At 40.5% G+C, this 23,587-nt stretch overlaps 1 protein-coding gene and 1 pseudogene across 1 annotated transcript; both read left to right on the forward strand.

The window, feature by feature from the left end:
- The first annotated feature begins 1,645 nt into the window (after nt 1–1,645).
- On the forward strand, nt 1,646–6,656 carry LOC122030581 (calmodulin-1). The gene is made up of 2 exons (XM_042589789.1): nt 1,646–1,823; nt 6,063–6,656. Exons 1-2 carry the CDS (start codon nt 1,748–1,750, stop codon nt 6,434–6,436), a joined length of 450 nt encoding a protein of 149 aa, XP_042445723.1. The 5' UTR covers nt 1,646–1,747; the 3' UTR covers nt 6,437–6,656.
- Nucleotides 6,657–9,765: 3,109 nt separating this feature from the next.
- LOC122030736 lies at nt 9,766–9,884 on the forward strand (annotated as a pseudogene).
- Nucleotides 9,885–23,587: the final 13,703 nt, after the last annotated feature.

Genomic DNA, 23,587 nt, shown 5'->3' on the forward strand with positions numbered 1-23,587 from the left:
ATCTCCTTTTCATTTTCTCATGGCATATTTAATCTCCAAGGTTCTGACTCTTATCTCATCTGTTAAATTCTTAATTTTCTGTTACGATATTTACCTATTTAATAAAACATCGTTGCATCGTGTCGATTATAGAGCCCTCGAGGTTCACTAAAACTTATAATCACACCGGTCGACGTAACGATGGTTCGATTTTCATGATATTTGAATTATTCGTGAGGTTATGTCATCACGCTAAGATCCACTTGTACTTTTTAGATTTACTTGATGACTGGTACGGTGGGACCAAACTGTCCACATTTAAAATTAGTTACATCGTAAAAATTAGATATCCGGATTAAAAAAAAAATAGACCTTATTGTCATAATGCAACTAGGTGATATGAATCCAAGTATTTGCCTCTAGGGCTCCTGGGCAATGTAACGAAAAGGCCCTAGTAGATTTTCTCATGCATCACGAGTTCAAATCTCAGGACCATCAAGAAATTTACCACTGAGTTTGAATTACTGGAACAACTTCAATTGCTCATGGTTTTAGATTTATGTGATGAACGAATATGAGAAAAGTCGCCCATCTTTAAGATTAATCGAAGTTCTATTCTCTTAATGATAAATAATTCATATAATAAGTTTAAAATATTTTTAAAATTTAAAAACTTATTGGTCTGTCGGTAAAAGAATATAATTTGTGTGGATAAAATTTAAAAACAATTTGTTTTTAAATCTCGTATCATTTTTTGGATTGTGATGAATTTTTTTAAAAAAATATTTAAAATGAATATTTAATATTTTTACCTGAAAAATTATATATATCCTACCCATCTTATCCTGTATATTTTTGCACATTAAAATAACATTTGATTTAATTTGTTTGTAATGCTATAATTTAACTCTTAAATCTTAATGGAAAAATTTTATTGACACAATCGGAAGTTTAAAAAAAAAAAATCCCTTGCCTAAATTTTAAACTTCATGTTTTTTAAAAATATATATATTAGGTGTACAATATCAAATGGACAGCGTATAAGTCTTATATGTATATATATCTCACAATCCATATTTTATTTTTATTCAAATCAATACACCAGATTCTTTCTTTGCGTGGCATGACAATCCAAAAATAACAAATCACATGGGCGGACAGATTACGCGTTCGTGTCGTGGTGACAGTCGTGCAACATCCCACTCCGCGTTCAATCCGCGTAGAGGGTAAAAAAGGAACTTCAAATCCTTCCAGGACCGACCAAATAAAGAAGCGCAGCGGAAAGAAAACCCAGTACCTAGCATCAAATGACGAAACAACCCCGGCCGCGATCTCGGTTACAATGACCATCTCGCCCCTCATTTGAGCCTCTGCTTTCCTCTGGGTCCCACACAAATCGGACATGAGCCGGCATTCGATAACAGTTTCCGGTCGCCTTCATCGTCTTCCCGGATCGCATAACAACCGTTCGATTAAGATCTGACGGTTGACGCATTCAGGTGGAGACGTTACAGCAAATAGCAAGGTTTGCCGTGACGGCTGGGTTACGAGGCCTGGATCGCTAATGGAAGGGACAGCCTGGAACGAAATGACCACGGGAAGTCCCTGATTTCGCAATAAGGAAGGGCGTTCTGGGGAAATCAGAAAGATAGCGGCTGCTTATAAGATTGTGAACCGTGGAAGAAGCGGTGGCAACCTCGCCGGAGAAATCGCCCTCGCGTCCTCTCCTCTCTTCGTGTCTCCTTTTTTGACCGATCGCGAAGCAGGTATGGCGGAGCAGCTCACCGACGACCAGATCGCGGAGTTCAAGGAGGCCTTCAGCTTGTTCGACAAGGACGGCGATGGTATATCTCCTTCGATCCCATTTTTTTCTCCTGCCTTTTTTTTGGATCCCGGCCACATCGCGCGTTGGTGGCCTTTGTTTTATGCTTTTGGGGTTTGTTTTCCCGGATCTGTATTTGATCCCGTCATCACGACTTGCGTTCACATCGATAACGATAAATGGGCGTTTTCTTTTTCTTTAATTACTTTGTATACGCTTGTGAGACTGTATAATAATTTCGCGACCATTACAGTGATAGCGAGATCTATGATCTCACCAAACCTTTTTATTTTAATTTGTTACAGATTGGGCATGATTCTCCTACCAGTAATTTGTGATAGGTTTTCGTGACCGGATTCCTGTATCTTTAAATTTGTTGCTGTTGCAATCAATTTATTCAAATTCTCTACAGAGAATATTGTACACTAAAATTGAATCTGTAGACGTATTCTCATTCATTGAGATTTTGAAAAAAAGATAGGAGTGCGCTAACACCGACACACAGTTTTGATCCAGAGTCTACTACCTCCGGAGCCAACACACTTCAACACACAGAAGTAGGGTTTCAAGTCAGGACTCCACAATATTCTTCAAAACATGAGTATGAAATATATTGCAACTTACAAACCTGTCAATACTGAGCTGAGGTAGTCTAGAAATGTGCCCTTCAGTTAGTCCATGAACAAAGTAAGTAGTAATCTTATATTCAGTGCTGAGCGTGTTGAACACCTTAGTCAATATTGTTGTACCAATCTCTCGCCATCTTATCATTGTTTACTTCTTCGTCTATGGAGATTCTACCACATCTGTCAGACCAAATGGCTGAAACCCATTTTGAATCCAGCATCTTCCAGTCTCGTCAATTTTTTTTGATCATTGTAGCATTCCATTCCTACACTATTGATCGTAAAAAGCCTCAGCTACTTTGAACCGCAACTTCTGCTTTATCAATTTCTAGCCTGACAAGTCCACCATGAAATCATAGAACAAATGCTGCAATATTTATTCCTCTACTATCACTCCTGCACAAAGTAGCACTATGCATCATCATCCTTATCAATCTTTCCTTGGTGTTTACCTTCTACACCATTAGCCAAGCTAGTAATTCGATTTTATTTGGAGCAAACGAATTCCAAACAGAGCCCTCCATTTCATAGGAGATACTGGAATGAGCATGCTATATGCAGTTGAAGTTGAGAATGCTTTGGTGCCACTCCATCTCGTTCAAAGGAATCCTGCTCTCATGATTGCACTTACTCATGGAGGGATAGGATACCTGCTTGTGGAATGGGTCTGATAAAAGTTAACTCAAGGAGTTGTTGTGATGGCTGGATGCTCTGCATAGCCAGTTAGCCACCTGTTTTCAAGGCATGCATGAAACAAGTCCTTCCATAAACCCAATAAAATGAATAAACCCAACTCCGTGCCATCCGGCATCTTGAATACCGAAAAGCTCCACTGTTCAATCATAATTTTGTTATTATACTATTAAAACAGAAGTCCCTCACCTGTGTAAAAATTCTCTCCAAATGAAGGACCAGCTTCCATCTGCATTGCCTTGAATCCAGTTCCCCGATTCAAGGTTGGTACTCTGCAGAATTGTTGCCCAAATGAGTTGTTTTATTGATTCCACACCACCATTTGCAGTGTAGATCTATGTTGAAGATTTTAATATTGATCTACTCCTCCCATTGCCTCCATGTCCTATAGTCTGCTTCCCATGCAGTCAGATGCTGGGATCATTGAAGTCCTCAAACTGTTCCCCTTGAATCCAGTTCCCCGATTTAAGGTAGGTACTCTGCAGAATTGTTGCCCAAATGGCTTGTTTTTTTGATCCAACAGCACCATCTGCAGAGTAGATCTATGTTGAAGAATTTAATATTGGTCTACTCACCCGCCCTCCCCTTGCCTTCTTGGCCTGTAGACTGCTTCCCATGCAGTCAGATGCTGGATCATTGAAGTGCTTCAACACTGTTCTGCCAAAAGGGGCTGCTCTTATCTTTTCTACCTAGTGGCAGTGCCACATTAACAATTATTGGGTCAATGAAATTCTTCCAATATAATGTATGCTTATGGTAATATATTTATGGAAGCATTTGTATCCATTTGTGTCTATTTTACCTATCAAAATACTAATATATATATATATATATATATATATATATATATATATATATATATATATAAGTCCAAGCATGTAGTCTTGGCAAAAGAAGACGCGACAACAATGACAAGGCCGATGGAAGTTCTAGAAGACAAGACGTGAAGGATGCGGAGACATTTGAGGGATGTGATGCTGATGGATGAGGCTAGAAGGCTAGGTCTAGGCTGGTCGGGCGAGGACGAGTGCTGAGTGAATGTACTCGGGGGTCAAATCCTATAGGGCAGGGCATAGAATGTTTTTGTGTCTGATGGTTGCGAAAATAGTCAAGCGACACTGCAACAGTCAAACGACACTGTAGCAGTCAACGGGTATGATAGCAGTCGATTGTTACTGTAGCAGATGACTGGTACACTGTAGCAGTCAACTAGTATCGAGCCGTTGGCCTGTAACGGTCAAATTCCATTTCGGACTCTTTACCAGTCAACTGGTGGCGGGAAACACAACTTGTGTTTTCTCCCAAGCTCTATTAAAGAGAACTCCGGTTGCTTGGCCATGGTTGACGAAATAGATTTGGTTAAAGCCTATTAGAAGTCTCCTAACCGCTCCAAGCTTCTCTTGTGATCTAAGGATGTTTGGATCAAGGTTGTGGTGAGATTTCTCCACTGAGAAGGAGGTTTGAGCTAGCTAGAGTTTTCCAGGGAGTCATCCACCGGCGGATCGGGATCGTCCATCTTACGGACAGTCATGGAGTAAGAGCTTTATCTCCGAACCATGTAAACAAACGTGTCATTGAGTTTGTCTTTTTATTTGTTAGTTTGTTTTGTATTCTACAGCGTACTAACAATTGCAGGAAGCGATCGAAGTAGATGATCGACTATTCATCTCCCTCTAGCCGGTGTCAAAGGTCCTAACAGTTTCTACCTCATTGATTACATAGGCCATGAGTTTGTATACTAGCTGGTTAAATAGCAATACAAATAAGGGTAGATGCGGCCACCTAAAGAGAGTAAAGTCCTTTGCCTCGGTGATAATCTTCTATGTACTTCAGCTACCAGTGAATCCCAAAATATTCCATTGGAGCTGAAAGCCCAAATATGTTATTGGTAGGTTCACTAGTGGGAACCCAAAATCGTTTGCTTACTCAACCTGTTTCTCCAGATCTTTCCTAATATAAGACATCGACAGCTTATGATATTTAATTCTTAACCCACTATAGTGAAACACTGCTAGGATAACCTTCTAGTTGTGAAAGGTTTGCGCATGTCATCTGCAAATTTCTTTTGCGTGATTATCAGTTTGAAAGAAGTTATTGGTTACATAAGAAGTCTGTAAATATTTGCTTTTATTTATTAATAGAACCTTAAGAAGTTATAAAGAAACATATCTTGAAGGTATTTATCATTTTGTAAAATGTGTCTGAGGGTATTACTCATATATACATATGGCTTTGGCACATACTGTTCTTATTTTTTTCTAAAGAATACTTTTAAAAAAAATCAAAACAGCATTTATTACCTGGAGATCATTTTAAAAATAGATAACCTGTTACAAGTATACCTGATTAGTTGATTGAAAAGACCTATGTAATCTGAGAAAACGATTTATAGAGTTACTATATAACTACAACAGGAAGGACAAGGGTAGCTAGGAGCTAACGAAGATGTGAGAAGAGAGCACCTATAATTAGTTATGTACCAACTGCAAAAAGGAAAAAAAATAAATTCTTGATGCTTGTTCATGTTACTTCTTTATATAGATATAACATCATTGCCGGCTAACTTCCAATACATAGTGATGGAATTTCTATGGTGTTAAGAAGTAATTCTCTTCTCATAATTTCTCCTTATTTAGATTGATGATACTCAATTCAGTGAATCAGCGATTGTGGCAAAGTGACACTACCAGGCGGATAAGAGATGCTGTGTTTCAAGTGTCATCCAAATATTGTCGGCATATATCATTAAAGATGAAGCTTAATTTCTTAATATAATTACGCACATGATACAAAATATTATACACTGTACAGGAGATAAAGTTGTTTGGCTCTTAGTAATGCTTTGCTCTTTGCATATGCTATGACATTTTGATACTAGAATGACTTATCAATGACCAACAGTTCAACAAATGTGGCCTCATGCCTTCATTTAATTTGTGCAGGTTGCATCACAACCAAGGAGCTTGGAACTGTGATGCGTTCTTTAGGTCAGAATCCTACAGAAGCTGAGCTGCAAGATATGATCAATGAAGTTGATGCTGATGGAAATGGTACAATTGACTTCCCTGAGTTTCTCAACTTGATGGCTAGGAAGATGAAGGATACAGATTCAGAAGAGGAGCTAAAGGAGGCCTTCAGAGTTTTTGACAAGGACCAGAATGGCTTCATCTCTGCAGCTGAACTTCGCCATGTCATGACCAACCTCGGAGAGAAACTGACGGATGAGGAAGTTGATGAGATGATTCGTGAGGCTGATGTTGATGGTGATGGTCAGATCAACTACGAGGAATTTGTCAAAGTCATGATGGCCAAGTGAGGATGAGCTTTTATATGATCTCGAATTCCTTAGCTGCTAGTCGTCTCAATAGTTTTGTCAAGCCAAGTATGGATGGATTTATTTTGCTTTTCTCTTAGGTGGTGGTTGTATCGTACTATGTATCTTCCAGTGTTTTTTGCTTTATTATGTCGAACAGACCAGTCTATCCGTTGCATTTGTGTTTCGCCTATCTATATATTGCCTTCCATTTTATTGTGCAGCTGGCTTTTATTGTAGGAAAAATAATTACATTCGCATCCTTCACTTCCTTCCCAGATTATGTGAAGGGAGATAAGTTACAAAATTAGTTTAGACTTTTTTTTCCCCCAAAAGTATGCATCGTCGGGAATTGATATCATAACATCCTAATCTTCGCTGCTACTAAGTTCAAATCATTTGCTAATGTCATAAGTTGAGTGATAGCTTGCAAGCTTACACTGGTATTTCATATAAAATATTGAAAATATTGCAACAGTCAAAATAATAATATAAGAAGATTATTGAAATATTCTTAATAATGTATTTATAGAGTTATTGAAAATTTGTTTATATCTTTACTTTTAATTTTGACCAACGATGAATTATTGAAATATGTTTTAAAATTTTAGAAAATGTTTGTACTAGCATAAGAATATATTTTTTAGAATGTTTAGTGTCAAATTTAATCTTTGGTAAATTATAAAACACAAAAGTTGATTATTACTTGCAAGGTCCTATTTTGTATTTTTTTAAAAAAAAATAACCTTAGTTAAATATAAATTAAATTAAACGTCAAAATAAATTACATTATTAGATTAAATGTATAAATATTTATATAATTCTTAAAAATTTTATAGAACTAAATAAGATATATCAACATTTTTAATTTTTATATTAAAATTTTATATTTTAAATATCATTTTTTTAGGAAATTTATTAAATAACACTTGTAGATTTGAGAAATTCTCAAATAACACACAATACTAAGAATGACCAAAGGAGATTAGGGCTGTAAACAAGTCGAGCCGAGTCGAGTTTTTATTTTATGTTATTTTATTGTTTATTTAGCATATTAAAAAGAGTTTATTAATTAATATGGTTCTTGAACATTGTTCATGAACGTTGTTTATGAATGTTGTTCACGAATATTAACGAGTTGAACACATATATGTTCAAGCTTGTTTATTTAGCTTAATGAGCTGTTCAATCTTGTTTATTTAATTAATCTTATGTATATTGAACGAACATAAACAAGTTCTTACCAAGCCGAACACCAAGATTGCTCACGAACACTTAGTTCATTTACAGCCCTAAAGGAGATATTGATTTGGATGATTTTCTTATTCTACGCCTTTGGCTTTTGCATGCAACATTCTTCTCTTCTCTTTTTCTCCGATTAAAATATTCTTTTTTTCATTTTCTTTACTTGCATGCATGCATGTAACAATCACTATGATGCTAACAAATCAAGATATAAGGAAATAGATTATTTGAGGGCTAAGGGAGGGTAAAAGTTTCTCTTCCCTCTCCTCACCCCTTTCCTCACCTTCTTCCCAAACAAAGTTAAAACGTACCTTCCCTTTACTTACCCTTCCCTCACCTCCTCCCAAACAAATCTTAGAGAAAAGCTCTCTTCCTTCTAAAGAGCAGGTGATAGGAATAAGGGGAGGAGATTTGAAAACTGAGAGCTAGAAGCTCCCTCTTAGGAGTGAAGGCTTTGGGGAGGGGAAGGGGCTTCCCCTCCCTCACTAGTTATGGATGGACACCCTCATTGGTGATGATGGAGGGCTGAAGGGGTTGTGGGAGCACAGTTCTGGTGGTCACAAATGGAGGAATCTTGGGTGGAGTTCAAAGCTTCATCAAAGGTGGCTAGCCTACTCTGATCAAGCAAGGCCACCACCCAAGTAGGGAATCACTGTGGAGAACAATCATGAGATGTGGCTGAGGGAGGATCATGAGGGAGAGGGCTAAACTCTGGGAGTTGGAGGTGTACGGGGAGCTATAGCTCCCCTTGAACAAGGTTAACAATAAGGAGTTTTTTCTCACGCGTGAAGCTAGGGAGCTCCAAATCTATGTTGACGATCGGTGGCAGCTAGATTCCGGCGCATGGATCACATATGTCATCTTTTTGGTCAGGACCACTGGATGTCCCGGTGATGTGAATGGAGATGGGTGGGTATGAGCAGCGGTTCGGGGGGGGGGGGGTGCTATGGTGCTAATTGCTAAGGAGGCAGCAGGTTTCTTGAAGTAGTGCCATTGGTAGCAATGCCTCCAGTGACCAACAGGATTTGGAGAGCTCCGGTAAAGTTTTGGGAGGAAGAAATGTAAGTACCCCGGGATAGTTTTGATATGATTAACTGAGTTAAGTTAAGTTTTGTTGTGTTTAATTCTTATATCTAAGTGTACAGGAACATAGAAATATAAGAAGTTGGACAAAAGATGTAGCTAGTGAGAAGAATGACATGGGAAGTGAGTCGACGGACTCAGTGCATTTGAGGGATGAAGTACTGCAGAAGAATACTCCGGTGGACGAGAAGAATATGGTGACGTTTCCTAGAAACAAGAAGCCGGAGCAAGACTACTCGAGGAGAAGGCTGAAGTTGGGTTAGGATGAGCTCAACTCTGAATGTCTAGAGAATCATCTAAGCGATCGAAGAAGCAGCCGAACAAGTCAACTCTTTGTTGACTTATCCAAGCGTATGGACCATGTATAGGTGCCCGAACTAGTATGGGCGCCCGGACCACCCTGGAACTGAATAGGCATCCCCTTTGCCAGTTGTGACGAGGATAACTCTGGAAGTCCATATCAGCAACACTCCGGGCACCCGGACTGGTCTAAGTGTGTGTGCGAGGATAAAAAGTTATCATTAAGCCATTGCGAAACAAATAAGGGGCACCATTGGGGGCGCCCGTGTAAGTACCCTGGGTTAGTTTTTGATGTGGCCAATCAAGTCAAGTTATGTTTTGTTGTGGTTGATGCCTTATGTCTAAGTGTACAGGGACTTGGGAATATAAGAAGTCGAGCGAAAGATGCAGCGGATGATATAGAAAACGAGTCGATGGTATCGGTACATCCAAGAGACGAGAAACTGTAGAAGAGTACACTAACGGATGAGAAGGACGCGTACAGTGCTTCTGAGGGATAAGAAGCTAGAGAGGAAGACTGCTTAAGGAGAGATGGTCGGAGTTGGGTTTGGGTGAGCTCAACTTTGAATGACCGAAAAATCACCCAAGCCACCGGAGCAGAAGCCAGACAAATTAATGTGAAGTTACCTTATCCAAGCGCTTGGACCAAGTCCAGGCGCCTAGACCATCTTGGGTCAGTGCGGCCAACAATAAAAACTAACCTGGGATGTAATCATACTAGCACTAATGCATCGGATCCCATCTGTACTCCGAAGTTCAACATGCTTGGGCGAGAACAGTACTAGGATGGGTGACCCCCTGGGAAGTCCTCATATTGCACCTGCTTATTATAAGTACCCCGAGTTGATTTTAATGTGGTAAACCAAGTTAAGTTAGGTCTTATTGTATTTGATGCCTTGTGTATAAGTGTGCAAAGACTTAAGAACACAGGAAGTTGAGCGAAAAATGCAGCAGACAAGAAGGATGACATGAGAAGCGAATTGACGAGCACAGTGCATCTGAGGGATGAGAAGCTAGAGCAGAAGACTGCTCAAGGAGAGAAGGCCTGAGTTGGGTTCGGGTGAGTTCGACTCTATATGACCGGAGAATCACTAAAGAGACCGAAGCAGAAGCCAGACAAGTTAACGAGAAATTGACTTGTCCAGGCGCTTGGACCAAGTCCAGGTGCCTGGACTCGTCCGAGCGTCCGGACTGCCCTAGGTCAGCATATGGCGCCTTTTCGAGCCATTGCACCATGGATAGGTCTTGGGTCCACATCATCAACACTTCAGGCATCTAGACCAATCTAGGTGCCTAGGCAAGCATAAAGTTTTATCTCCAAGCCATTGCGATGTTCATAAACTTGCACCGCTAGGGCACCTGGATTGGGTCCATGCACCCGGAAGTGCCATGTCATTAACATGGCTATTTCAATCAATGTGCCAGATCATAAAGATGCTAGAGGGGGGGGGGGGGTGTGCATAGCGGCCGTCATTTTTTCAAAAATCACGAGACTACGCAGTAGAAAACAAACAGACTCAAAATATTAACACAGTAATTTTTACTTAGTTCGGAGCCTTCGATGACTCGTATTTTAAGGTCCGTACTCATTGAGTACTTTCGTTGGGCAATCACTATAATCACGAATGATAAATACAAAGATTAAATACAAATTGTAAGAAATAAAAATATACTAACAATACAAAATAGAAAGAGAAAGCGTAGTTTATTGGAGCAGTTTGTCAGTACCCCAAAGGTCTTTTCGGAACAGCGTGCGAGTATGAAAGTCGTAGAGAATGTTGTGTTTAAGCAGTTGGTTGAAACCTCCTTTTATAGCCCCGTCCAGGTGCCTTGATCCCCTCCCAGGCACTTAGACTGTGTTGACATGGAGAGCTCTTGTCGAAACTTCATCCTCGAAGTTTATCCACCTGGACCCCCTCCGAGTGCCTGGACTGCCGATGTGAGCCGGCCAGTCATTGAGCTCCAACGTAGCGTGAAGATAAAATTTCCCTTGTCCGGGTGCTTGGAGCACCTCCGGGATTCTGGAGCACCTTCGGGTCCCTAGATTGCCTGGGTGCCTGGCCAGGCACCCGCTCGAGGGCTCTCCCTTTGCTAAGCTTGCCCGATTGCCTGAACTCCGGGCGCCTGAACACCTGGACTCCGGGCGCCCGGACCACCCTTTTTCATCTTTGTCTTTTCTATAAAAAAGAGTTAGTTCAAGCAAACATAATATATAAAGGTAAACTTTGACAGTCTCTGGATTGTCCAATCCTGACTCTGACTTTTGTTGAAACTCTAGGTCGGACCGACACCTACTGTTTCCTCAACCGAGAACACATCTTCACTGGATCTCTCCTCTAGTTGCTTACCTCCACTTACCAATCATAGACTTCATTGATGTTAGATCTCTTGCCCCACTAGGACTTATTGATAGATCACAACTAATCTGGACTTCAGCTAGTTGTCAACCCAACTGGACTTCCTTCTGCCAGCCCACAACCAATCTGGACTTCAGCTAGTTGTCAACCTAACTAGACTTTCTTCTACCAGATCTTAACTAATCTGGACTTCTTACCAACTATCAACCTAGTTGGACTTCAGCCTGGTGTTTTGGTCCTCTAAACCCATCAAATCCTGCACACTTGGTAAAAAGTTAGACAAATAACACATCTAACTTTAACCTATTTGTCATATATCAAAGCCTGATTATTAGTATAACATGCACCAACATAATGAGCTATAAATAAAGTCCTGGTCCTAGGAGTTCTATATAGGGGTGTAAACGAACCGAATCGAGCCGAATATGCTGAAAAATTTAAGGCTCAAATTTAGCTCGAAATAGGTATATTCAAGTTCGAGCTTGATTCAAAGCTCGAAAAATTTAAACTTTTGTGTTCAAGTTTGGTTCGAATTAGGGCTCAAGTTTGAGTTCAGCTCGAAAGATTCGAACATGTTCGTGAACTATTCGAATTATTGCTCGAAAATCGGTACTCAAAAGGCTTGAAATTTATTTATTTAATATATATTTAAGTCATATTAATAAAATATTAAGGCTCGCGAGTGGCTCGCGAAATATCAAACAATATAATTTTGGCTCGAGTTCGGCTTGAAAAAAAGTTTGAACATGTTCGAGTTTGGCTCGAATTTGATAAATTCGAATACGAATCGAATATTTTTTGAGCCGGCTCAAAAAGCTCGTGAGCCGGCTTGATTCGTTTACAGCCCTAGTTCTATACAACACTTGAAAATGAAAAATTGCTTCTATTGTTTACTTCTTTTTATTTTTTGTACTTAATTATTGTAAGAGGCTATTCCTCCAAAAGGATATTTATAGTGGAGCTTTTAAAGTCTAGGACTAACAACCTCTTCAGTTGTAACCAAGTAAATCCTGCCTCTTCTTTTCTTTTATGTTAATTAATTTTTGTTCAACTAACCCGTGTTGTCTTTGCTAACTTTGAGAAGAAAAAGAAAGTTTTTGACTCTTATTTCAAGGTAATTCACCCCCTCTTGCTAGTCGCACCAAGATCAACAATTTATAAGTTCCCCGGGTTGGTTTTGATGTGGGCAATCAAGTCAAGTTAGGTTCTGTTGTATTTGATGCATTATGTCTAAATGTGCAGTGACTTAGGAATACAAGAAGTCAAGCGGAAGATACAGCGGACGAGAAAATAGCACAAGAAGCGAGTCGACAGGCTCGGTGAATACGAGGGACAAGAAGCTACACAGTAGTACACTAGCGGACGAAAAAGATGCACGAGGTGCTTTTGAGGGATAAGAGGCCGGAGCAGAAGACTGCTCGAAGAGAGAAGACTGGAGTTGGGTTTAGGTGAGCTCAACTCTGGACCGAAGAATCACCTAAGCAACATAAAGTTGATTTGTCCAGGCACCTAGACTCATGAATATATATCTGTTAAAATAAATTTATATTTTTTGTGAATGTTTTTTCCTAATCTGAATGTTTTTGGTTAACATTGATAAAAATTTGAGAATTTTTTGAGGATCAAAAATATTTTCTTATTATTTTTGAGAAGGAGATTTTTAGTAGAGCTTTCAAAGTCTTAGACTAATAGCCTCCCCAGTTGTAACTAAGTATATCCCGTCTCTTCTTTTCTTTTATGTTAATTAATTTTTATTCAACTAACCTTTGTTGTCTTTGCTAACTTCGAGAAGCAAAAGAATATTTTCAACTCTTATTTTAGGGCAATTTACCCCTCTTGCCGATCGCATCGGGACTAACTTTTAGTATCAGAGTCCGAACCTCCTCTAGAAGGATTATTCGTTGTCTAAAGCAAGAAGACAATGATCGGATTCAACATTCACCCACCCAAGTTCGAAGGAGAATTTACACTTTTGAAGCATAAAATGGAGGTATAATTTAAAATCAATTTAAATATATGTCTAACGTTAAAAATTAATTGTGTAGTATCCAAAGATCAACACGGAGTAGAGAAGAAAGAGTATCATTGGAACAAGAAGGAGCATACCGACTTTATAGCCAATAGCAAAGCAGAATTTCATCTTCTTACCATACTATCGGCTCAAAAAGTCAATCGGATTGGAACCTATAATCAGTAAAAAAACTTTGGGAGAAGTTCCTGGAGTTGCACGAAGGTACCTTGGATGCCAAGCTAGCGAGATGGGACATCCTCTGAAATCAGCTAACAAACCTCCAGATGAACAAAGGAGAGTAGGTGGCTCAACTTCATGCGAAGATCAACGACCTGATCACCCAACTCAATAACATTGGAGAATCGATAACGAATTAGGACTCAATTCGGTACACGTTCAATGCATTTTCGAGAACACAATGTTGGTGCAACCTTAGGTCAAGGTTGACCTAGTTGACCAGACTCGAGTTGACTTGACTCGAGTTGACTTGACTCGAGTTGTGTTTTGATGTTTGACGAGTTATGTTTGACAATGTTTGACGTGAACAGAAAAGTTGTATCTTGATGTTTTACAAGGATATAAGCTTGGGAGATTGTGGGTGCAACCCGTGGTCAAGGTTGACCTGGTTGACCCGAGGTGAGTTGACCTGACTCGGAAAAGTCCAAGCAGGGAGCTTGGCACGGGAAAAGTCCAAGCAGGGAGTTTGGCATGGGAAAAGTCCAAGCAGGGAGTTTGGCATGGTGAAAAGTCCAAGCAGGGAGTTTGGCATGGTGAAAAGTCCAAGCAGGGAGCTTGGCACGGGAAAAGTCCAAGTATGGAGACTTGGCACGGAGAAGTCCAAGTATGGAAGCTTGGCACATGGGAAGTCGGAGAGGGCTCGGTAGCTCGTTCTCCGGACTGTGGTCAGAGAGGGCTCGGGAGCTCGTTCTCTGGACCGGATGGAAGTCGGAGAGGGCTCGGTAGCTCGTTCCCGGAACTGTGGTCAGAGAGGGCTCGGTAGCTCGTTCTTTGGACCAGATGTGAAAGTACTGGTGAGTGAAGCCAGGCAGACGGAGAAATCCTGGTGAGTGAAGCCAGGTAAAAGTCCTAGTGAGTGAAGCTAGGCAGTTTGGAAGTCCTGGTGAGTGAAGCCAGGCAGTTGTGAAAACCCTAGTGAGTGAAGCTAGGTGAAAGTCCTGGTGAGTAAAGCCCCGGTGAGTGAAGCCAGGCAGTTGGAAAGTCCTGGTGAGTGAAGCCGGGCAGATTGGAAATCCTGGTGAGTGAAGCCAGGTGAAAATCCTAGTGAGTGAAGCTAGGTGAAAGTCCTGGTGAGTGAAGCCGGGCAAGGGAAAATCCAGATGGATCAAGGGTGATCGGACATCTGGTGTTGAGAAGGTCAAGTAGGTCAAGGGAGTGACCGGATACTTGACACGAAGAGAAAAGTCCAAGTGGGTCAAAGGGATTGACCGGACACTTGGTGGGGAGTCTTAGCAGGTCAAGGGAGTGACCGGATGCTAAGCATGATGTACCAAGAGGTCAAGGTTGACCGGATATTGGTTTGGACTTGGTTTGGGCAAAAACCAAGACCTGGATCGGTCTGGTGACCAATCCACTGATACTGTGGTTTCCTGATCGGACCGATCAGCAGGAAGCCTGATCGATCTCCGATCAGGGTACGCACAGAGAGTTGGGCAACTCTCTGTGAAAGCATTCTGATCGGTCTGGGGACCGATCAGCATAGAGCCTGATCGGTCTCCATGACCGATCAGAAGAACCCTGGACCGATCAGGGTGGAGCCTGATCGGTCCAGGACTAGCCGTTGTGACTCAACGGCTAGGTTATTTCGGGCTTCTGTGTTCTGGCCTTTTTGCTTGCAGGTTCGCAGGTTGGCTCAGGATATCAGAGGTTATACAAGGAGATCGAGGGCTGCTACAATCTTCTTCTTCTTCTCCGAAGCTTCTGCTTCTTCTTGATCTTCTTCTTGCTTCTGCAAGTTATTGCTTCTGCTGTTCTAGAGCTTTGTTAAGCTCGCTTCCGAAGCTTCGCGTGAGCTTCCTCGACTTCTTCGACTGGTTTCAGCTGCTGCTGTGATTCTGTGAAGTTGGTGCTTCATCTACAGATTTCAGTCGACGACGAGAAGGCAAGCAAGAGTTGTTACATTCATCTTTATATTTGTATCTTGCTGTGCTTCTTGTACTTGTACTCTGATCTTGCTGTTGCAAGAGTTTGTGGTGAGGTTTCTCCACCCAGAAGGAGTTCTTATTAGCCGGTTTTCCGGGGACTCATCCACCGACGGATTGATAGGTTTCGTCCACCTTACGGACACGCCGAGGAGTAGGAGTTTCATCTCCGAACCTCGTTACATCGTCGAGTTCGAGTTTGAGGTTTGATATTTCCTTTTTGCGTTTCTATTTAGTTATTTCCGCTGCGCTAACCCTAATCGTAGGAAGAAACGAGCAATTTGGGGTCGGCTATTCACACCCCCTCTCTAGCCGAGTACGTCTATCCTAACAAGTGGTATCAGAGCAAGGTTGCTCTTCGACGGATTAACACCCAAGGGAGCATTAGCTAGAGAATGGATCTACTTGGAGAAGACATCACGATTCCACCCTTCTACGATCGCGACGACTTTGCGTTTTAGAAGGTAAGAATGAAATATTTTCTTATGACTAATCTTGACAATTGGAGTTGTGTCCAAGTAGGTTTCGCTCCTCCAATGGATGAAGAAGGAAAACCTATCGAGAAGAAAAAGTGGACGAAGGATCAAATCAACCGATTCGGAATCAATGACGAGGTAACGAAAATTCTGGAATTTTCATTACCTAATGATGTCTTGTGTGAGATAGGTGGTTACAACGATGTCAAGGAGTTGTGGAACAACTTGGCGAAGTTCCATGAGGAGAGCTCCAATTCAAGCCATGAGGAGGAGTCAAGTGAGCCAAGTAGCTCACATCATGGAAGTGTCAAATTAGAAGTTGAGGGCCACTCAACATCTAAGGATGAAGTGGAGGAGAGCTCCTTTTCAAGTTCGGAGCAAGAAGAAGAAGAAGCTTCTACCTCCGGAAGGGATGAAGAAGAGAGCTTTCATCCATCCTCAAACCTAGGTAACTCAAGCATTTTAATTTCTAGCAAATTACACATAATGTGCTTTGAGTGTAGGGAATTTGGGCATTACAAGAGTAAGTGTCCAAAGAGGATAAGGAAGACTCCACCGGCGCCAAAGGTCAAGGAAGCCGGAGTCCCGATACGCAAGGGCAAGGAGCACGTGGTGTGCTTCCAATGCAAGCAAAGGGGACACTATAGGAGTCAATGTCCGAGGGGGAGGCAACCTCACAAGGACAAGAGACCGAGCACATCGATAGGGGGAGCTAAGGCAAACCCTAAGGTAACCTTTAAGGCACATTCTTGCAATTTGAATAAGACATATGCTAATAGTAGTTTTGTTGCAATTGTCAATAAAGATAGGCATGATAACAATAGAAATCAATACATGTGCTTAGGTGCCAAACATGTTAGCCTAGGTAAGGACAATTCTAGAAATGCTAACCCTAGAATTAACCCATCTAAGACTAAGGAAAATCTAGGTAGAAATCCCAAATCATCTAGACATATGCCTAGGAATATCTCAAAGAAAAATGATAAATTAAAGCTTGAGGTATTAGAGAAAGAAAATCAAGTCTTGAGGTCAAGACTTGACTCTCTAGAAAAGGCTCTTGAGGATTTGACTCTAGAGTCTAGGGGTCAAAAACCCAAGTCCAAGGACAAGGAATGTTTGGGTCACAAACCTAAGTCCCAAGTGGTCAAGCCCACTTATCACAATGTTCCATTCGATTATGGAACAAAATCTAGGGCTAGGAAGACCATCACCAAGGTCACAAGGGGAGTCACCCCTAGAGTTGATCTTGATGAGTCCCAAATGACCAAGGCTTCAAAGCCTAGGAGGGTCATTAGGAGGGTTGCTAGGGAAGTCATCCCTAGTGAATATTTAGTGAACCCAATGAGCTCAAATAGGTATTGGGTTCCTAGGAGCGTGATTTCATCACGCTAGATGAGTTAGGGTGTGCCAACCTTCCTTAAATAGGTAGTTAACCTAATCATGGCAAAATGTGGCACTTTAGGAATTTTCAAGGTGTGATCAAGCCTTGAAAATGAAATTAAGAATTATTCCTAAGGGATTAGAATGTGCCAACTACATTTGAGGAGTTCTCTTAAGTCAGTTTAATTGGCACATAGTGATCTAAACATCCTTGGTATATGATCTTAGGTCTATTACTCTTAGGAATATAGAACCTATGGCAAAATGATCAAAATTATCAAAAATGGCAACTAAGGCTAGAATTAGGTATTTCCTATACCTTTACATGTTACTTGCCATGTATTGTTTGTCATATGCCATGTCATGACATCATATTTAATTTAGTATCATTTGAAATGTCATGATAATGCTTAGGTTATTTATATGTCATGCCTTAGTTAGAGTTTCACACTTTATGCCATGACATCATGACATTGGCACATGTTCCATTTATGATACTATTTTATGCCATGTCATCATCTCTTGCATTTATGATCAATTAAATTGATTTAAGGATAAAAAACTCAATTTGATATGGAAATCAAATTGTTGTTTAGAAAATGCATGAGAACTTAGATTAAGCTAACCTAAACCCATATCTCACATCAAAATTGACTTGGATGTGTTTGATACACCTTAGATGTGTGTGAGATATTAGGATTGTGAGTTAGGATCAAGGTGCATAGTTTTTGTACCTAGATGAGCCTAATTCTAATTGGGGATCATAGGGAAAACTTGTGTACAAGTCATGTACATATAGTCCTGAGATTATGGTCCTAAATTAAAGGGTTTAAAATCATTTTAAAATTGATTTGAAAAACCTTGATGAAGCTTTTCTAGTGATAGCATTCATCATTGAACAAGTGATACAAAGAGTGAGTTAACTTTGAGCTATTTCAAAGACTTTTGAACTTTGTATCAAGATTGAAAAATGGAAGATATTTTCATAGAAAACTATTTTTCCTTGATAGTATATGTTATGAGGAATGTATCCTCAATGTTTTATAATTTCTGGAATTTTCTGGAATTTTGTAGGAGTTTCTGAATTTCGGAAGGAAATTCAGAAACTGATATCAGAGGTTGTGGACCGATCAGAAGGGAGTCTGATCGGTCCAGGCAGTTGTGGATCGGTCACTGTGACCGATTCAGGGAAGACCTGATCGGTCTGGTGACCGATCAGGGCGTGCCAGTTTCTACTGGTTGTCTGAAATTTCAGCTCGGGAGTTGGTATTTTGAAGGTTTGAAACTCTCCAAGACATTGTTGGTGCAATGGTCAAGGGGGAGTTGACCTTTAGGGGGAATTTTACCTATTAGTCAAGGGGAGTTGACTTTTAGGGGGAGTTTTTACTTCTAAAGACTTGAGTGATATGGGATTATCACTAAGTTAATTGTTGACCTTAGTATCAAGGGGGAAATTAAGGGTTTCAATGAAAGGTATGGGACCTTCATTAGAAAGAAACTCTTGACCTTGATTCACTCTTTTTGATGTGTGTCAAAAAGGGGGAGAGTGTAGGTTTGGGGAGAATGTTCAAGGAAGAACATTAGAAAACCTAAGTTTGATTATGAGTTTTGTCAAACATCAAAAAGGGGGAGATTGTTGGTGCAACCTTAGGTCAAGGTTGACCTAGTTGACCAGACTCGAGTTGGCTTGACTCGAGTTGTGTTTTGATGTTTGACGAGTTATGTTTGACAGTGTTTGACGTGAACAGAAAAGTTGTATCTTGATGTTTTACAAGGATACAAGCTTGGGAGATTGTGGGTGCAACCCGTGGTCAAGGTTGACCTGGTTGACCCGAGGTGAGTTGACCTGACTCGGAAAAGTCCAAGCAGGGAGCTTGGCACGGGAAAAGTCCAAGCAGAGAGCTTGACATGGGAAAAGTCCAAGCAGGGAGTTTGGCATGGTGAAAAGTCCAAGCAGGGAGCTTGGCACGGGAAAAGTCCAAGTATGGAGACTTGGCACGGAGAAGTCCAAGTATGGAAGCTTGGCACATGGGAAGTCGGAGAGGGCTCGGTAGCTTGTTCTCCGGACTGTGGTCAGAGAGGGCTCGGGAGCTCGTTCTCTGGACCGGATGGAAGTCGGAGAGGGCTCGGTAGCTCGTTCCCCGAACTGTGGTCAGAGAGGGCTCGGTAGCTCGTTCTCTGGACCGAATGTGGAAAGTGAAGTCAGGCAGACGGAAAAGTCCTGGTGAGTGAAGCCAGGCAGTGGGAAAGTCCTGGTGAGTGAAGCCAGGCAGTGGGAAAGTCCTGGTGAGTGAAGCCAGGCAGTTGGAAAGTCCTGGTGAGTGAAGCCGGGCAGATTGGAAATCCTGATGAGTGAAGCCAGGTGAAAATCCTAGTGAGTGAATCTAGGTAAAAGTCCTGGTGAGTGAAGCCGGGCAAGGGAAAATCCAGATGGATCAAGGGTGATCGGATATCTAGTGTTGAGAAGGTCAAGTAGGTTAAGGGAGTGACCGGATACTTGACACGAAGAGAAAAGTCCAAGTGGGTCAAAGGGATTGACCGGACACTTGGTGGGGAGTCTTAGCAGGTCAAGGGAGTGATCGGATGCTAAACATGATGTACCAAGAGGTCAAGGTTGACCGGATATTGGTTTGGACTTGGTTTGGGCAAAAACCAAGACCTGGATCGGTCTGGTGACTGATCCACTGATACTGTGGTTTCCTGATCGGTCTGGAGACCGATCAGAAGGCTATCAGTGTGCCTCTGTGAGCTTACTGATCGGTCTGGGGACCGATCAGCAGGAAGCCTGATCAGTCCCCGGGACCGATCAGGGTACGCACAGAGAGTTGGGCAACTCTCTGTGAAAGCATTCTGATAGGTTTGGGGACCGATCAGCATAGAGCCTGATCGGTCTCCATGACCGATCAGAAGAACCCTGGACCGATCAGGGTGGAGCCTGATCGGTCCAGGACTAGCCGTTGTGACTCAACGGCTAGGTTATTTCGGGCTTCTGTGTTCTGGCCTTTTTGTTTGCAGGTTCGCAGGTTGGCTCAGGATATCAGAGGTTATAAAAGGAGATCGAGGGCTGCTACAATCTTCTTCTTCTTCTCCGAAGCTTCTGCTTCTTCTTGATCTTCTTCTTGCTTCTGCAAGTTATTGCTTCTGCTGTTCTAGAGCTTTGTTAAGCTCGCTTCTGAAGCTTCGCGTGAGCTTCCTCGACTTCTTCGACTGGTTTTTCTGTGAAGTTGGTGCTTCATCTACAGATTTCAGTCGACGACGAGAAGGCAAGCAAGAGTTGTTACATTCATCTTTATATTTGTATCTTGCTGTGCTTCTTGTACTTGTACTCTGATCTTGCTGTTGCAAGAGTTTGTGGTGAGGTTTCTCCACCCAGAAGGAGTTCTTATTAGCCGGTTTTCCGGGGACTCATCCACCGACGGATTGATAGGCTTCGTCCACCTTACGGACACGCCGAGGAGTAGGAGTTTCATCTCCGAACCTCGTTACATCGTCGAGTTCGAGTTTGAGGTTTGATATTTCCTTTTTGCGTTTCTATTTAGTTATTTCCGCTGCGCTAACCCTAATCGTAGGAAGAAACGAGCAATTTGGGGTCAGCTATTCACACCCCCCCTTTCTAGCCGAGTACGTCGATCCTAACACACAAGAGTGGTTAACCTTAGTAGATGCATACTACATCTTTAAGGACTTGGAGGTAAGTACCCTAGAAGAATTATTCTTGACTTTTGAATTACATGAGTCTCGATGTGTAGGAATTACAAAAGAAATAGAGACAAACTAGAACCTAGCACTACAAGACAGAAAGGACGAACTGGATTTTGACACATCACTCGATGATGATGAAGCAACTTTTATGGTAAGGAAGTTTTAAAAAAAAATTAAGTTTAATAACTTTGGTAAGAAACAGGCAATGAAGCTTCTTCGAGGCAAAAGGAAAATTAGATGCTATAATTGCAATGAAAAAGGTCACATAAAAGACATCTGCTCAAAACTGAAGAACAAGAAAAAAGAGAAGAGTAAAGGGCCAAATAAAACCAAACATAAGAATCTCAGAGCAACGTGGGACGAGTCATCATCCTAGTCCGAGTTGGAAGCATACGTCGAACTAGCACTGATAGCGGAAGTACCTTAGAGATGAGCATCGACGAAGGGGGAGATACTTCAAATGAAAGCACTGATGAAGGGGGAGCATCGAATAACGAGACAGACTTAGTAAGTGAGGTACGTTCTTTACCTCCCGATAAATTATATAAATCTATCAAAATGGTTTCTAGAAGTTCATGTAAACTAGAAACAAAAAATGAATAATTAAGAAAGGAGAATTTAGAATTAAGAGTTACCTTAGCAAAATCATATCTCTTAAAATATTTTGATAAATTGAAGGTTGAAAATGAAAAATTGAAGGATCAAATAGAAAAATTGAAAAAGAATAATTCATGTTCAAAAGTTCAAAATTTTAGAAATTTTCAAAAACTAAACTAGTATTTTAGATATCATAAAAGTCAAATTGTAAAAGTGTCATGTAAATATATTTATAAAAAATATCTTATTAATCTAGTAGGTAGGAACCTATATTGGGTTCCAAAATTATGTCTAGATTAAATTTTCTCTAATTTAATTGATTTGCTAGGTTAGAATTTCTTTACTTAGAAAAATATTTTTCGTGCAAGCATTCTATTAGAGTTTTTTTGTTCAAAATTTTTAAAATGACAAGACAGTAGATATTCTGTTAGAATAATTTTTTTTTTGAAAATTTCTGACTGTTAATGAATTTCCTATGATTTTTTACCAAAAATTAATTTTTAATATTAAAAATTCTTAAATTGAATTTTAAAAAATTTAATTTTTCTGTAGATATACAATCAACGTTGCATACTCAAAAAAATTAGCAAGATTTTTCGAGATCAAAATCTATTTTAATATTTATTCTAGAAAAATACATATTTCTGTTAAATAAGTTTATGTTTTTTTTTGAAAATTTGTATCCAAATACTAATGTTTCTGTTTAACGTTGATTAAAAATTTCAAAATTTTTAGAAGAACAAAAATATTTTTCTTATTATTTTTGACAAATCTTGTCTTTAAATTTTAGAATTTGAATATTTGAAAAATAATTCTTGAATTTTTTTTTACCTTGATCACTGTTTCAATCACTCTTGGTAAAATTTATAGATTTATTTTCTACTTACCCCTATTTTTTTTTATGTGATCAAACGAGGAAAGAAATTTAGGGGTTATGGGGGAGATAATTATAATATTTTACTTGTACTCTATTGCAATAATATTTTATATTTTGGTTAATCCTAATTTAACTTGGGTTAATTCATATTAAAAAGGGGAGATTGTAACTACTTCGGATTAGTTTTGATGTGATCAACTAAATGAAATTAGATCATGTTGTCGTTGATACCTTGTGTCTAAGTGTGCAGGGACTTAGGAACACAAAACGTTGAGTGGAAAACATAGCAGACGAGAAAGATGTCACAGGAAACAAGTCGATGGACTTGGTGCATTCGAAGGACAAGAAGCTACGGAAGAGTACATCGGAGGATGAAAAGGATGTGTGCGATGCTTCCGAGGGATGAGAAGATAGAGTGGAAGAATGCTCGAGTAGAGAAGGCCGAAGTCGGGTGAGCTCAACTCTAGATGGTTGGAGAATTACCCAAGCGACTAGAGCAGAAGTTGGACAAGTCAATATGAAGTTGACTTGTCCAGGTGCCTGGACTCGTCCTAGAGCCCGAATCGCCTTGGTTAGTGCAGGGCGCCTCTTTGAGCCGTTGCGTTATGGATAGGTCTTGGGTCCATATCAACAACACTCCAGACATCCAAACCAGTCAAGGCACCTAGGAAGGGATAAATTTTTATCTCCAAGCCAGTGCAAAACTGATAAACTTACATCGCTGGGGGCACCCTGATCGGGTCCGCACCTGAAAGTGCCACATCATCAAAATAACTATTTCGATTAATGGACTATAAATAGAGCCATGGTTTAGGAGTTCAATACAACACTCAAAAATGAAACATTACTTCTATTGTTTACTTCTTTATATTTTCTATATTTAATTGTTGTAAGAGACTACTCTGCTAGAAGGAGATTTTTAGTGAAGTTTTCAAAGTCTTGGACTAACAACCTCCCTGGTTGTAAC

Source organism: Zingiber officinale, chromosome 10B (assembly GCF_018446385.1).
Source record: "Zingiber officinale cultivar Zhangliang chromosome 10B, Zo_v1.1, whole genome shotgun sequence".
Taxonomy (NCBI): Eukaryota; Viridiplantae; Streptophyta; class Magnoliopsida; order Zingiberales; family Zingiberaceae; genus Zingiber; species Zingiber officinale.